This window comes from Sminthopsis crassicaudata, chromosome 4 (assembly GCF_048593235.1).
Source record: "Sminthopsis crassicaudata isolate SCR6 chromosome 4, ASM4859323v1, whole genome shotgun sequence".
NCBI classification, from domain to species: Eukaryota; Metazoa; Chordata; class Mammalia; order Dasyuromorphia; family Dasyuridae; genus Sminthopsis; species Sminthopsis crassicaudata.
The window spans coordinates 349,238,411-349,252,968 of NC_133620.1; the positions used below are offsets into that span (position 1 = coordinate 349,238,411).

General features: G+C 46.7%; 1 protein-coding gene across 7 annotated transcripts in view; it reads right to left on the bottom strand.

The window, feature by feature from the left end:
• The window catches only part of SRCIN1 (SRC kinase signaling inhibitor 1), a 92,039-nt gene that overhangs the window by 36,574 nt on the left and 40,907 nt on the right, over positions 1-14,558 (bottom strand). For 6 of the 7 annotated variants that reach the window (XM_074261331.1, XM_074261328.1, XM_074261332.1 and 3 more), the window contains one exon: positions 4,416-4,439. In XM_074261331.1, the coding sequence (XP_074117432.1) occupies positions 4,416-4,439 (24 nt within the window). The remainder of the gene's footprint in view (positions 1-4,415; positions 4,440-14,558) is intronic. The other variant, XM_074261330.1, reaches the window with a different exon arrangement.

Sequence of the window (14,558 nt, forward strand, 5' to 3'; positions counted from 1 at the left end):
TCTCTTTCTCTCCCCTTCTTACCTGTCTCTGTCTCTGCCTGTCTGTCTCTGACTCTCTCTATTTTTCTTTCTCCCATCTTTGTATTATCTTACAAAGTTTAATAGTCTCTGCATCTCCATGTCTCCATCTCTCTTCCTCCTTCCCTCCCTCTCTCTCAGTCTCTTGTCTGTCTCTCCCCCATATTTGTATTATCTTGCAAATTTTAATATTCTCTGCTTCTCTCTCCCTCCTCCCTCCTTCCCTATTTCTTCTTCTCTGTCTCTGCCTCCATCTCTTGTTTCTTTGTCTGTCTGTCTTTCTCTTCTTTTCCCTCCTTTTCTCTCTCTCTGTCTCTCTCTCTGTTATTCTCTGTGTTTGTCTCTGTTTTCTCTCTCCATCTCTACGTCTCTATTTGCCTGTGTCTCTTTCTGTCCCTCTTTTTTTTTCTTTTATTTCCCTTCTTTTCTCCTGTCTGTCTCTCTGTGTGTCTGTTCTCTCTCTCTCTGTCTCTCTTTCCCCCATATTTGTATTATCTTGCAAAGTTTAATAGTCTCCAAATTCCCATGTCTCATGTCCCTTCCTCCTTCCTCTTTCCTTCTCATCTTCCCTCCCACTCTCCCCTCTATTTTTCTGTTTTCTCTCTCTCTCCTTTTCTCTCCCTTCTTTTTTCTATGTCTCTATCTTTCTGTGTCTGTCTGTCTCTATATGTGTGTGTGTGTGTCTGTCTGTCTGTCTTTCTGTGTCCTTCTGCTTATCTCTGTTTTCTCTGTATCTGTTTCTCTTTGTGTCTCTCCTTTTCTCTCCTTTTTTCCCCTGACTGTCTCTGTCTTTGTCTCTCTGTATGTCTCTCTCTTTTCTTTTTGTGTATCTATTTCTGTCTCTGTGTCTCTCTTTTCCATTTTTCTCCTTCCCCACATGTGTGTGCATGTTTCTGTCTCTCTGTTTCTGTCTCTCTCTGTCTCTCTATGTGTCTCTGTTTTCTGTTTTTCTCCCTCCCCACATGTATATGTGTGTCTGTCTGTCTCTTTGTTTCTCTTTCTGTCTCTGAAAATCTGTCTCTTCCCTACCCCCACCCTGGCCAGGTCACAGTGAGGATTAGATCTGATGTAAAAATCTGGCTTGGAAAGCTTGCTCTGATCCTAATCTCTCTTCTCTGGATCTCAGACTCTTTATTCAATGTGGGGATTGGACTTTTGTTGCCATCCAGTCACTTGGTCCTATCCAAACTCTGTATACCAACTCTCCATAGAGTTTTCTTGTCAAAGATACTGAGTGATTCACCATTTCCTTCTGCAGTGGTTTAAAGCAAAAAGATATTAAGTGACTTGCCTAGTGTCACACATCTAGCATCTGAAGTTGCATTTGAACTCAAGTTTTTCTGACCTCAGACCCAAAGCTCTACCCACTGCAGCAGCCAGACTGGACTACATCATCTCTAAATCCTTCCAAGTCTAAATCTTTTTTGAGACAGGCAACGTTTGGTCTCCCAAAGCCAATAGGTTTGAGTAAGAGCAAGGATCCAGGGTTAAACATGTATGAGACACCCTCCTCCTGACTAGTGATAAGAAAGGGACATTCTGACATCCAAGGGCAGAGTTCCTCACTTTGTTCCCAGATGTTGGAACTGAATTAAAAGCCAACAGCAATGCCAGTATCTATCTGTATCTTTCCTTCCTAGGGCTCCTCCCCTCCCACTTCATTTTAATTAACACCAAATTAATCTCATCTTCACATTAAAGAGATTAATGTTCCAATTCTTTTGGCCCTGATAGTGAAGGGGTCCTCTACCAGCTGGGCTGTCTGTTCAGATTGCACACCTCCAAGCTACCCCAGGGTGGGATGAGGGGAAAGAAGAAATCAGTTCTGGGATCTCAAAGTGTCAAGGGAAAGGGGGAGATGGGCAGTAAAGCCAAACCCATTAGAACCAGCATAGGAAGGAACCCAAGAGTCCCAACTCTCAGCCCCAACAAATGATGGATCCCTGAAAGTCCATCTCCTTATGAGACATAGGTACCATGCAGCAATCAGGCTCTGGTCCCCCTGAAGCCAAGTATCAATATGGCAGACAGGGAGCACCACTGTGCCCAATGTCCCTCATTCCTTCAGACTCAGTCTCTAGGGCCAATAGGGTGGGAGAACCCCAGTGGCAGAGGGAGCCAGCATGGTGCCTGGGCCTGGGTTGCCAGGCAACTGAAAAGGTCAGTAGTTGCTGGGCAAGGGAGGACAAAGGACTGTGGAATTCAAGGCAGATGGAGGGAGGCTTGCAAACATGAATAGCCTGGCTTAGCCTCCAGCTGCAGAAGTCACCCAAACCTAGCAGGCAGCATTTTGGTCAGCTGGAGGCTTCTGGAAACTGGCAAGGACCAGAGAGAGGGCCTTAGAGCAAAGGACCCTGAGGGGAGAAGGGTAGGAAGCCATCAGAGCAGGGATGGGACTGCTAAGCATCCTTGGCAGTTTGTAACCTTACAGGAAGAAGCACCCTTTTAATCTCTTCTTCATCTCATTGCCTCCTCAAACCTGACATGCTCCTGTAAGCCAGATGCCCCAAGGCCATTTCTTTTAACCCTTTTCCCATCCCTGGAAAGAGAAGGAAGGACGTGGACAGTCAGAAAGGACTTCCCACCTGGAGTGAGAGAGAAAAGGGGAAATCCTGGCCATTGTTTTGGGGGTATAACCTGAAATTCAGAAGCCTGGGGTTAGCATTAAAGGGACAAAGGACAGCAATTTTCCCAAGCTCTGTCATGCTATCTACTTCTAAGTGCTAGGGGAGATGGAGAAGGAAGGAGATGAACCCTACAAAGGGGATCTATAGCAAAGGCTTTTGTTGTTATTCAGTCTTTTCAGTGGTGTTCTGCTTTTCATGACCCCATGTGGGGTTTTCTCCAGCTCATATTTAAAAATGAGAAAGCTGAAGCAAACACAATGACTTGTCCAGAATTGCACAGCTAGTACATGTCTGAGGCTGGATTTGAATTCAAGGACACGAGTCTTCCCGATTCCTTTTGCTCTATTCACTGCACCATCTAGCTGGCCACGAAGCTGATCCCCAGTCCATGTCATCCTAGAGCTGGACAGAATCTGGACTTATTCATGACATCTAAATCCTTGCCAAACACGCCAAATGAGGCGGAATGACTAAAGTCTAGGGCCCTGTAATAGGCAGCAAAGGCAACCAAGATGAGAATGGAAGATGGGTAAATGTGTCTTGCAGGGACAAGATCTCTGGCTAACTGAGGTAAAGGACATAGGGAACCTTAACATAACAGATATGGTCCAGGCCCCTACCTCCAAGTGGTAAGAAGTAGCTTATCTCCTCCCTCCCCCAGACAAGCCTCTCATCCCTTACCCCAAATGGGTGTATAGAACACCTGGATGCAGGCCGGGCCTGAAGAATGGTGTAGCCTTATAGAGGGGTATTATGGGGTTAATGTTGCTGGTTGGTTTTCCTAAATTGCATTTCCCCCTTCTCTTTCAGCTTTATTCTCTAATAGAAGAAATGGTTTGCCAAGTAGGGAAGGAGGCAGAGGAATAATTCAGAAATGAAGGTGAAGTGTTAAAATAGAGGCTAGCAGTACACATTTTAAAATAAAAAAATAAGCAAGATGAAGATGAGCTGCAGGCTGTGCAACAGATCCGAATCTTGCTTCCTCCCTTCCCCTCTGAATGAAGAACGCTGCCTTGGCTGATGTGACCAATTTAGCTTTGAGCCTAATTGTGCCTAGTCCTACGTTCTCTCCCAAATACCCAGCTAAGGCAGCTCTCTATAAGCTTCCGACAAGGGGCTAATTGGCTTGGGTAGGAGACACTTCTCCCTGGAAGCTCCCTTTACCAATGAAATCACAGATCCGATCCCTTCTTCCCTCCTCTTCCCTCCCCAACTCCCAACAAATTACTTAGTAAAGTTTTATTTTTAACCCAATAGCATCTCAGCGGGATTAGAGAAAGAAAAGTACTTATACCTAGCCTAGTTAAGGCAGGAGACTGGGGAAATCTAGATACCCCGGAGGCTGGGTAGGGGTTGGTGACAGCAGAGATGAGGCTACCTTTCCCATCCTCAGCAGATATGGGCTCTTTTGGTAGATACGAAAAAGAGGCCCAAAGTGCAACTGAATGAGCGTTACCAGTCTTTCCTCCAGCCCAGATGTTTCTTTAGCAAACAGGAGAGTCTTTTTCCAGGAAGGAGGATTGTATTCCAAAATACCCACAAGCAAGTGACCGCTTTGCCCCGGCTCCCACAAGTCACGACAGGTGCCGAGTGCTCCCCAACAACAAAAGCAACAGCAGAAGCAGCAGCCTCCCCATGGCCCACCGCCCCCTGCCCCCGGGAGATGCCCGTGCAGACACAGAGACACACAGAACATGTGTGTAGTGGGAGCGAGGTGAAAAATAAGCACATGCAAATATCACAGAAGCGAGAAATATCGGACACACTGACCTTAAAACTCCAGTAGTTGGGCTGCTGACAGAAATAAGAGAAAAGAGGGTTATGTAGGGGCTGGGATGGAGGATGAGAAGCCCTGGAGACCCCCAGAATGCTGCATTTAGTCCGTCGGCCCATACACTGCTCAGGGAGCTCTATCCCTTGAGCTGGCTGCTTGCTACTTTGACGTGGCCAACTGACCTGGCCTGAGCAGAAAGGATGGGGACTCTTGGGGAGGTCAGAGATGTTCCAAGGTAGCTCAGGACCAGGAGGCACAGCAGGAGGAGGTGCCAGGCCCAGGTCTGGCAGGCCTGCAGCTATCCAAGCCCCGAAGATTCATTCATTCACTCAACTGCAAAATCTGCTGAGTACTCACTCTGTACAAGGCCATAACACCAGGGATGCAGAGATGTATAAGACAGTCCCCCAATGGCAGATGCTTACAATAAAATAGCAGCTAATTTTTTCTATAGCATTTACTATGTCACTGAAGCTCACCTAGGAGGTAGGTGTTATTATTATTCCCATTTTACAGATGAGGAAACTGAGGCAGAGTCATACAACTAGTAAGCAGATTTTGAATTCTGGTCTTCCTTACACCCTGATATATAGACACCTAAATATAGTACAAAGCGGAATGCACAGTAATCACAATTGTTGACATTTACATAGTCCTTTACATAGATATGCATTATCTGACTTGACATATACAGCAACTTTGTGAGGTAGATGTGATCATTATTCCCATTTTGCAGAAAAGGAAACTCAGGTCAGCTAAGTGACCTATCCAGGGTCACACTATGGGGTCAGCACAATCCTGTCAAAAGGCCTGGTTAAGAACTCAGGTTTCCCTGGCTCCAGGTCCAGCCACCTAGCTGCCCAATAGGATTTTGTGAGTGGTGAGTGGTACAGATGAATAGAGAACTTCTGACCCATGGGGATGATCAGGGAAAGCTCTCATGGAAGAGGTGGCTTTTGAGTTTGATCTGGAAAGACAAGGAGGCTCTTACTAGATGGAGCAGAGGAGAGAGAATTGAAGGCCAAACAAGAGTCTGTCCGGGAGAGTGATGTGGACAGACCTGCTCACTAGGAAAACTGACCAGGTGGTGAATTGAGGGAAGAGCCTAAAAGCCAAGAGTTGGTAGATTATAAGAACCCAATAAATTGCTGGCTAGGGAAGGAGAAAAGAGGAGGGAGGGAGAACAATTTGGAACACAGGGTTTTGCAAGGATGAATGCTGAAAACTATCTTTGCATATATTTTGAAATAAAGAGCTATTTAAAAAAAATTTTAGAGTCCAGTAAAGAGAGAATGGGGGACCTGAACTAACTCAGCAGTAGTTAGTGAGAAAAGAAGAAAGTAAATCTTAACTTCTTGAGTTCAGTAGGTGAAGAGAGCTGGGGAGAGGAGCTCTGGCCTGACTACCCCCGTCTCTACCCCTCTTCTCCTTCTCTATCCAAGATTTACTGCAGCAGCACAGAAAATCCCTCAGAAGAACAATTTCTGGCAACAGATGGCTTTATTTTTAGACGAAATCTGTGATTTCACTGGAAAGGGAACGAATTTCCAATGAGGAGATGCCCTCTACTAATGCAGATCAGTACCCTCTTCTGCAGTAGGTCACACAGAGGGATGGCTAAACTCTAATAGAAACGGAGGTCTTTATAACCTATATTGAATTGCTTGCATTCTTATTAAGGGGGGGAGCTGAGGAAGGGAGAGAATCAGAAACTTAAAGTTTTAAAAATGAATGTTTTTACACATAACTGGGGGAAAATAAATATAAATAAATAAAATAGAAAGAAAATGAAAGAAAAACAGAGAAATGGAGGTCATTAATCCAAACATAAGAATCCCTTTGGGCTACATGGTGACTTAGAAAACCACATAAAACATTACTTATAACCTACTATATTTTATCTTGTTAAATATTTCCCAATTATTTTTTAATTTGATTCTGGCTGTATTATGGAGTATTGTGGGTCCTGTTTGATACCTGGAAACTATACCATGACCTCTCCTGACATTGGCACCTTAAAATATAGAATCTTGAAAATTTTTGTTATTATTTCTTTCTGAATTTAACAAAATGCTTCAAAAATGAAATGACAAGTCCCATATTTTTTAAAAAGGGATTATGTTTGAAATTGTGAATCTCCATTCCATATAACTTGCTTTAAAAAAAAAAGGTATGTAATAAATTCAACCCATGACTTTTACAGCTGTCCTGCTTGTAGACTGCATTTTCCAATTTAAAAAAGCACTACACACACACACACACACACACACACACACACACACACACACACACCTGCCAATATTAGCACTCTCATTTTTTACATGAGGCTAATTGACTTATTCAAGTTCACATAGCTACTAAGTATAGGAGCTAAGTCTCAAAGCCAAGGCTTCTGAAAGCCACAACTATGAATACTCTCAAGCTTTAGGATACAGGAGAGCCTAAACACTTGCACTCAGGTGTCTTGGCCAAAACACTTACTTTCCTCCCAAGGAGAAATTGGAAGCAGAACCCCATTAGGAAGCTGTCCACAGAGAGATAATGAGGGCTTCAGCCAAGAAGGAAGAGGAGGGGGTGGTTCAGAGGGATGAGGCAGAAGTAGAACTGACAGAATTTGACAAGTAAATAGAAGACAGGTGTGAAGGAGAGTGCATCAAAGATGACTGCACGGCTTTGAGCCTGGATGACTGAGAGAATGGCAGTGTTACTCACTAATGGTTAGGGATCAAGGTCCCCTTGGACTCTGGAGCTTGACAGGACAGGTAGTTTCTCAGAAATTGGGGGGATCCTCTATAACAAGTGTTTATAACCTGGGGTCCATGAACTTGTTTTTGTTTTTAAGATTTGGGTAACCACTTTAATATGATTGTTTTATTTTATAATCTTATACCTTTTATTTTATGCATTTAAAAAAGTTATTCTCAAAAGGGGTTTTTGCCCAGAACCCAAAGGGTCTAAGAAACAAAAAGTTAAGAACCCTACTCTATGGAGACCAGTTCCAACCCAAGAATTAGGAACTCTATTCCAGATGAATGATGCCCAGGAAGGGAGAGGGCTCTTGACAAGACAGATGCCAGCGGCAACAAAATCAGCCCAGCAGGGGGAGGAAGGGCTACAGATGGCAAAGGTTTTGAGGAAGGGGTGGTTGACATGGCCAGAATGAAGATGGTGCTCACTGGAATTCTCTCACAAAGCCCAGGGGCAGTGCCAGCAGAGAAAAAAAGGTGGAAGGAAGGCCATGATTCCAGGGCCATGATCCCGGGCCATGGCTGGTTTCAAGAGGTGACACACTTTCTGAGATTTCTATACCACTGCAAAGGGAACGACAGGAAAAGTACACCAGAGCCAAGCATGAATCAGAACAACATGCTACCCCCTTAAAAACCTGGTGGTAGGCACCAAGAGGCACAGCCAAAATCCTGGGGCAAGGCAGATGCTACAGATGGGGTAGTCACATAGCCTTCAGGCACAGGAGGTAAGCTGCTCTCCAGGCAATCCCATAAGCCTATTTTGAGGGTTCCCCTTTCTCCTTGTTTTAGCCTCAGTCTTTTTCCCCCTTGAAGACCTCAAACATTAATGCTGAGTAGAGTAAAAAATAGAAATGGGGGGAGGCTGAGAGGGAGGAGTCAAAATAGCACCTGTTTTCCTTTTCTGGAAAGCTGGTCAAAGCAGGGCAAGTATAACATTGTTCCCATCCATGCTGACTATTTCAGGGGAATGCATAAGCAAAATGGACAAGGTAAGTAAGGGCAGTTCTGCCTCAGTTGCTTGTGGCACAAGGAGGGGGAGGAGCAGCAGAGGGCACAGGCTGGCAGAAAGCATTAGGATGACTGCAATGGGAGTCATAGCCTTAAGTGAGCAATAATAGAAGGCTCTACAAAGGAAGTCAAGTTTCTTTCTCCCAACACAACCATAACTTCGGACCCCCACCCTGGCACATACCACAGCCTCTATACCAAATCCATACTGACATCAGACCTTGCTTCACCTTCCCTCAAATACACTTTTGTGTTCTCCTTTTCTCCCCTCTCTCCTCCCTCCTTTCCCAACCCTTCTCTCTTCTCCTCTCCGTTCCTCTCTTCTCTCTAATTACACAAAGAGGTGCTAACATTCAAATGATTACACATGGAGGCACTCAAAGACCTCCAAGTCCTTCCCAGCCATTCCCACACAAACACTCTTGTATATACCCACATTCAGACAGAGAAACACAAACACACCACAGACATAAATGATCACACAAGGAAGAACCTTTTTACCACTTGCACCTAGGTTAAGGTCCCTCAGCTATCTCAGCCACTGTTCCAAATTTATGATCTAACAGAAATAAGGTGAACAAGTAAGAAACCAGGCAGTGAGATGGGGCACAGTGGGCAGGGTGGGGAGGTTGAACTACTGAAGTCAGAGTGTCTCAGTATACCTTTTCCTTGACCTCCCACGCCAAGAAACAGGAGGCTTGGCCCTGATGGGAGACAGAGCTAAAATTTGTGCGCCTCTATCTTGTAATACCACCCCATGTTTCCCCACCAGGAGTCACTATTCTCTCCCCTCTCTCACTTGGGGCACCTCATATCTCCCAATCTACACCAACCATCCAATCAGCATCAAAGGCAGAAGAACATACATTCAGCAACTATTTGCAGAGCATCTCCTAACAGGGGGCACTAGGTTAGATCCTACCATAACTCCTCACCTTTGCAAAGTGGACTTTAATGCTGAAAATCCTTTCATGACCATTATCTCAATTGATCCTAACAAGCCCTGTGAGGCAAGCAGGATCTTATTCTTGCTTTGGACAGATGAGGTCAAAAACTTGGTCAATGTCCCACAATTAGTAAATAGTAAAATTGAAATTTGAACCCAGGTGTTTAGATGCCCATTACACTGTGTTTCATTAACATAATACTAGCAATAACAACAGCAGACATTTCTATATATAGTATTTCACTTCAATTATGTCATTTGGGCACTAGAAGATGGATGCTATAAGTATTATTAGACTCATTTTACAGATGGGGCAACAGGCTCAGCTAGTGTCAGATTCAAACCCAGGTTTTCCTAACTCCGATACTCTTTCCACTAAGTTGCCTTACTCCTGAGATATCCGTAGTTTCTCACCCTTCCTGTTACCTATTCCTATATCGCTTACTCTCACTGTGGCCAGTTTCTCTCCCTTATTTCCAGTGGAAAAGTTAAATTAAAAAGCAAAAGAAACTCTGTATCAGACTGAGAGTGGACACTTTGTCTCTCAACTATACAGTGCTGTTCCCCAAGTAGAAACACTATCATCTCATACAGTGATCACAGCTCCCCTTCCAGTGTCCAAGGAAAAGCATGGCATTCACCGGAAGCCAGCGTAGGCTCTAGCTTGTTGCAAAGAAGATGGGACTTAGCAAACTGTAGAAGCCTTCATTGCCCTGACTCCACCTCTTCACCACAGAGGTGGCCACTCAGAAGCCAACCTTCCTCCCCAACACCCCAAATCCTAGCAAGTAACTCCCTTCCCCATCTAGTATCTGAGCTGTAGAAATCTGAGCCAACTTTCCAAAAATATTTTAGGGAAATTCTCTCCTCTCTGTCTCTCTATCTCAATTGCCTCAATACTTCTCCAGCACTTTTTACCAAGATCCAGGTTCAAGTCCTAATAGAGCAGGAAACTCTTCTCCAATATCCTCAATATGTGGTTACCCCTATTAAAGACGTCAGGATGGAAAACTGTTTTGTTTTTTTTATTTGTTTGTTTGTTTGTTTGTTTTGAGACAATCTTGGTTAAGTAACCTGACCAAGGCCGTGCAGCCAGGAATATACCAAACCCTTCCACATTTAGATAATTCTAATTGTTGGGAAGTTTGTTTTCATAGCAAGCTGAAATCTGTCTGCCTGAAATTTCTACCCACTATTGTCCTCTTCATTGTAAAAATTCCTCTTCCACAAGATAAGGCAGTTTGGTTGCAAAGTGAATAGAGTAGCTGGTCTGGAATCAGGAAGACACTTAGTATCTGTGTGACCCTGCGCAAGTCACTTGACTGCCTCAATTTCCTCTTATGTAAAATGAGCTGGAGAAGGAGATGGCAAACCACTAACTGTGTGACTCTGGACAAATCACTTAACCCTTTTCCCCTCATTTCTAATAAACTGGAGAAGGAAATGGAAAACTACTCCAGTATCTCTGCCAAGAAAACCCCAAATGGTTTAGACTTAGGACTGAAATGACCAAACGGCAAAATTCACAAGATAACACCTCAAAATCATAAAGACAATGATCATGTCCCCTCTAGATCTTCTCTTTTCAGGTTAAGCATCTTCACTTCATTCAGCTGGCTTTCTCAGAGTGTGGCTGCCAATTCTCTTACCATCCAATTAGCAGCAGAGAAGTAGGGAAGGTTACCATATAGCTAGTCCCCTTTTGGGCAAAGGGTACTATACTTGAAGTCAAGAAGGCCTAAGTTCAAATTCTTGATATTTTCCAGCTGGGTGATCCTGGAAAAAATTATATCACCTCTCCTAGTCTCAGTTAGATCTGTAGAATGGGGATAATGATAATGCCTACCTTCCAGAGTTGCTGTGGGGATTAAATGAGGAATACATAGAGAGCACTATGCAAATGTTAAAGTACTAGCTATAATTATTTGTGAATTCCTCAGTCTAGCACAGAGTAATTGGTGCCAGAGGAATGGTTGTCAGTGATCAAACACTAGCTAAAGATGGAAGAAAAACTGTCTAGACCTAGAAAACTAAGCTAAATCGGAGCTGGGGCTACAAACTCCCGAGACTTCTGCCTCCCACTTTCTTAGTAGATGTCTGTTTTTGTCCTTTTTTTTTTTCCTCTCTCATGTCATCTGGCATGACAACCTTACCCATTCTGATCCTTCATCCCTCATATAGATACTAGGTATGAAATAAGTTGTTGAATAGATTAACCTGATCCAGTATTACTGCATGTGTTGGGGAGGGGGGTAGAGGGAGGAGAGAATAAGTTCATTCTTCAAGGTTTGTTGGGGGAAAGATTCCAATCAAGCACCAATAACTCACACAACCAAAACTTCTTATTTTCTAGCCTCAATCATTCCTACTGCATACTGCAAAAGGAGCCAGGGTGTCAAAGGAGACAGACTGGGGAATCTTGGGTGTTCCTTTCGCCAACACTCCCAACAAAATTTAGCTCTATGAGGCTTCTTCCTTCAAAGATCTCAAAGTATTAATGAAATCAACAGGAAACCCGAATAGCTATTGGGAAAGCATCCCAAATTGATAATCAATACCAAAGGGTTTGCCTTCTCTCCCTACACTCACAGAGGTGTCAGAATCTACTATCTCACCCCCTCAGTGGGGGGGGGGGGGGGTAAACAGTGGGGAGAGAAATAAATATTGCCTGTCCAATGAAACTGCCCACAGAGGCAGGGCCTCCCAGGAACAGAGACCAAACTGGCGGTGTGCCCTGGAAGGACAAGATGGATGCCAAACCCGTGCCACAGTGACAGCTGCTTATGGAGTGCCTGGGGTGATAGAACAAGGGGCAGAATTTCCAGCCAGGGATGGGGACCATGTTGACAGCTTCTCCCAGGAGCAAAACTTGGACAGAGCTATTCCTCAGCCCTCAGCCAATCTAGCCAGGCCAAGAGCAGCTCCCTCCCTCTGGGGGGCTAGAGTTAACCCTTTCTTTCCTTGTTAGCTAAGGGTACCCCCAAAAATCTCTGCCTGAGCTGATAGCAACCAACAGTAAAGGGACTCACTGTCTCTCAGCCTTGCCAGCCTCACCCAGAGACCTCTCCATTGGAAAGCATAGGGATAAAGGATAGATCATAAAAGGGGCTGGAGGACTGCCTGGTGGTCTGGAGAGCCCCCCTTTGAACCTCACAGGGACTTAGGGTCCAAGCGGAAGAGGGATAATTACCCCCCCCATGACACAAGGATGGGGAATCTCAGGGGAAGAGCGATGCATTGACTATCCTTCTAAATTAAACCGTTATTCTCTGGGGGAGGCTCACCCGTCATCCTCACAAACACAATGGTTCACATCACCTGCATATAAACTCTCACATTCACAAGAAGGGTAAAGGGAGCCGCATGTAAACTCTAACACAGACAGGTATGTGCGCACAGGCGTATGCACAAAAATATACACGCATGCACACATACATATACCCACACACACACACACAAAGGCACATGCAAACTCCTGCCTCATCCCACCTCTCTCTCACACACACGCCTCAGGTGAGCAAATCCACATGGGTTCCACAGGAGGTGCCCAGGTACCCCACACGCGCGAGGGAGGGGTGCCCGCCCCAGTCTGGGGAAGGTCATGACTCCTCGAAGTTGGGGGGAGGGGCCGCCGCGCCCTCGGGAGCTGCATCCTCGGGGGAGAGGGAAGGGGGCGGGGATGCGGCCCCGCGGCAGACAGCACCAACTCCCCCCGACTCCTCCCGGGGAGCCCGCCTCCCCTGCGCCCCGCGACCGCACCTCCTCCTCCACCTTACCCTGCGGCCACAGGTGTGTCCGCTCCGGCCCGGGCCGGGCCCCGGGGGTGCGATCGAGCGGGGCTGGGCAGGGGGGGGCGGCCCCTCCTGGCTCCCGAGCTCCCACCCACCCTGGCTCTCCCCGCCCCCGGCCGCCTCCGCAGCCGCCGCTGCCCTTTGCTGCAATGCGAGACGAGCCGCCGCCGCCGAGCCGGCCCGGGCCCCGGTCGCCCCGGTAACCGCGACTCCACCTGGCTCCGTGCGGCGCGCCACCGCGCACATCTCCTCGGCCTCCGCGCCTCCTCCTCCCCGCCCCCGGGCGCGGCCCCGCCCGCGCGGCCCCGCAGTCTCCCCAGCCCCGGCGGCCGCCGCTGTGGCTGCGGTGAGAGCTGCCGAGGCTGTCCCCGCCGCCACCGCCGCCGCCTCCGGCCCGGGACACCCGATCTCGCAGCCCCGCAGCCCGAGGCCGCCCCGCCGCCAGTCATCAGGGACTCGGGTTGCAGCGGGGGGAGGGAGGTTAGGCAGCCCCAGGGCCACGGGGGTGGAGCTTTTCCTCTGACACCTTTGCTCTCCCTTCCCCCCAGCCCCTCCCCCCCACGCGCTTTGGGAGGAATAGAGATTCTCATTTGTAATGAAAGGCCCTCCCCATCATCCAGCCCCCGAGGGGGGAGCGCCCTCCACCCCCTAGGTAAGATGCGGCTACTCTCTGTGCTTCCACTACAGGCCCTGGACCTGAAGAGACAGCTAGCTTACATTCCCATCTGCTCCTGACTTTGCTGTGTGGCTCTGGGCTAATTGCTGAACTTCTCTGAACCTGAGCTATAGAATGGCCGAAACTGGCAAGACAGCTTAAGAGAGAGCGGAACACTGAATATTAAGTACTGACAGAGATTCGTTACTGCTGGCTATCTACTGGTCACTTTTATAGCAAAGTAACAGCCTAAGAGCACACTTTTGCAGCTGCCTTCCACTCCCTGGGAGTCACTGCTGCCGTAAGATTCCACCCTCCTATCCCAGAATCCCAGAACCGGGAAAGACCTCAGGGTGAGCTAATCTAATCCTTTCCCAACTCACCCACCCATTCCACAGTTTCGCAAAATCCCTGTTTTCAGGGAATCCATCAAATTGTCTTTGCAGATAAATCTGCGGGCTAGCAACCATAAACATTCAAATCATATACTAAGTTCTGGTGGGAGGGCAAAGTTAGAGTCTATGCTGGCTCTCCTCGCGGAGGTAGATAAGAGTAACAATACCCCAGAACACAACCGAGTGAACGTCTTTCTATTTTGTCTTGTGGAGAAAGATGCTTCAGGGCGGTGGAAATATGTTCAGAAGAATTACACATGTTTAACCTAGATTGGTTTACTTGCTGTCTAGGGGAAGGGGTGTGGGGACGGAGGGAGGAAAAACTTGGAATAAGGTTTTGCAGGGGTGAATGCAGAAAACTGTCTTTCTACCTATTTTGAAAAACAAAAACCTATTGTTTTAAAAGATGCTTTAGGGTTGGGATTGGGACCAGAAGGGACTTTACGAGACACATTCCTGAGCTTTCATTCTCTTTCACAGTCATCCTGGCCCTCACTGTCAAGGTACCCAAAGTGGACTCTAAAATGGTTGGGATTGTGGGGTTGAGGAACGTTTTCTCTCTCTCCCCCTTTTCAGAGACAGAGTCCCAAGTCC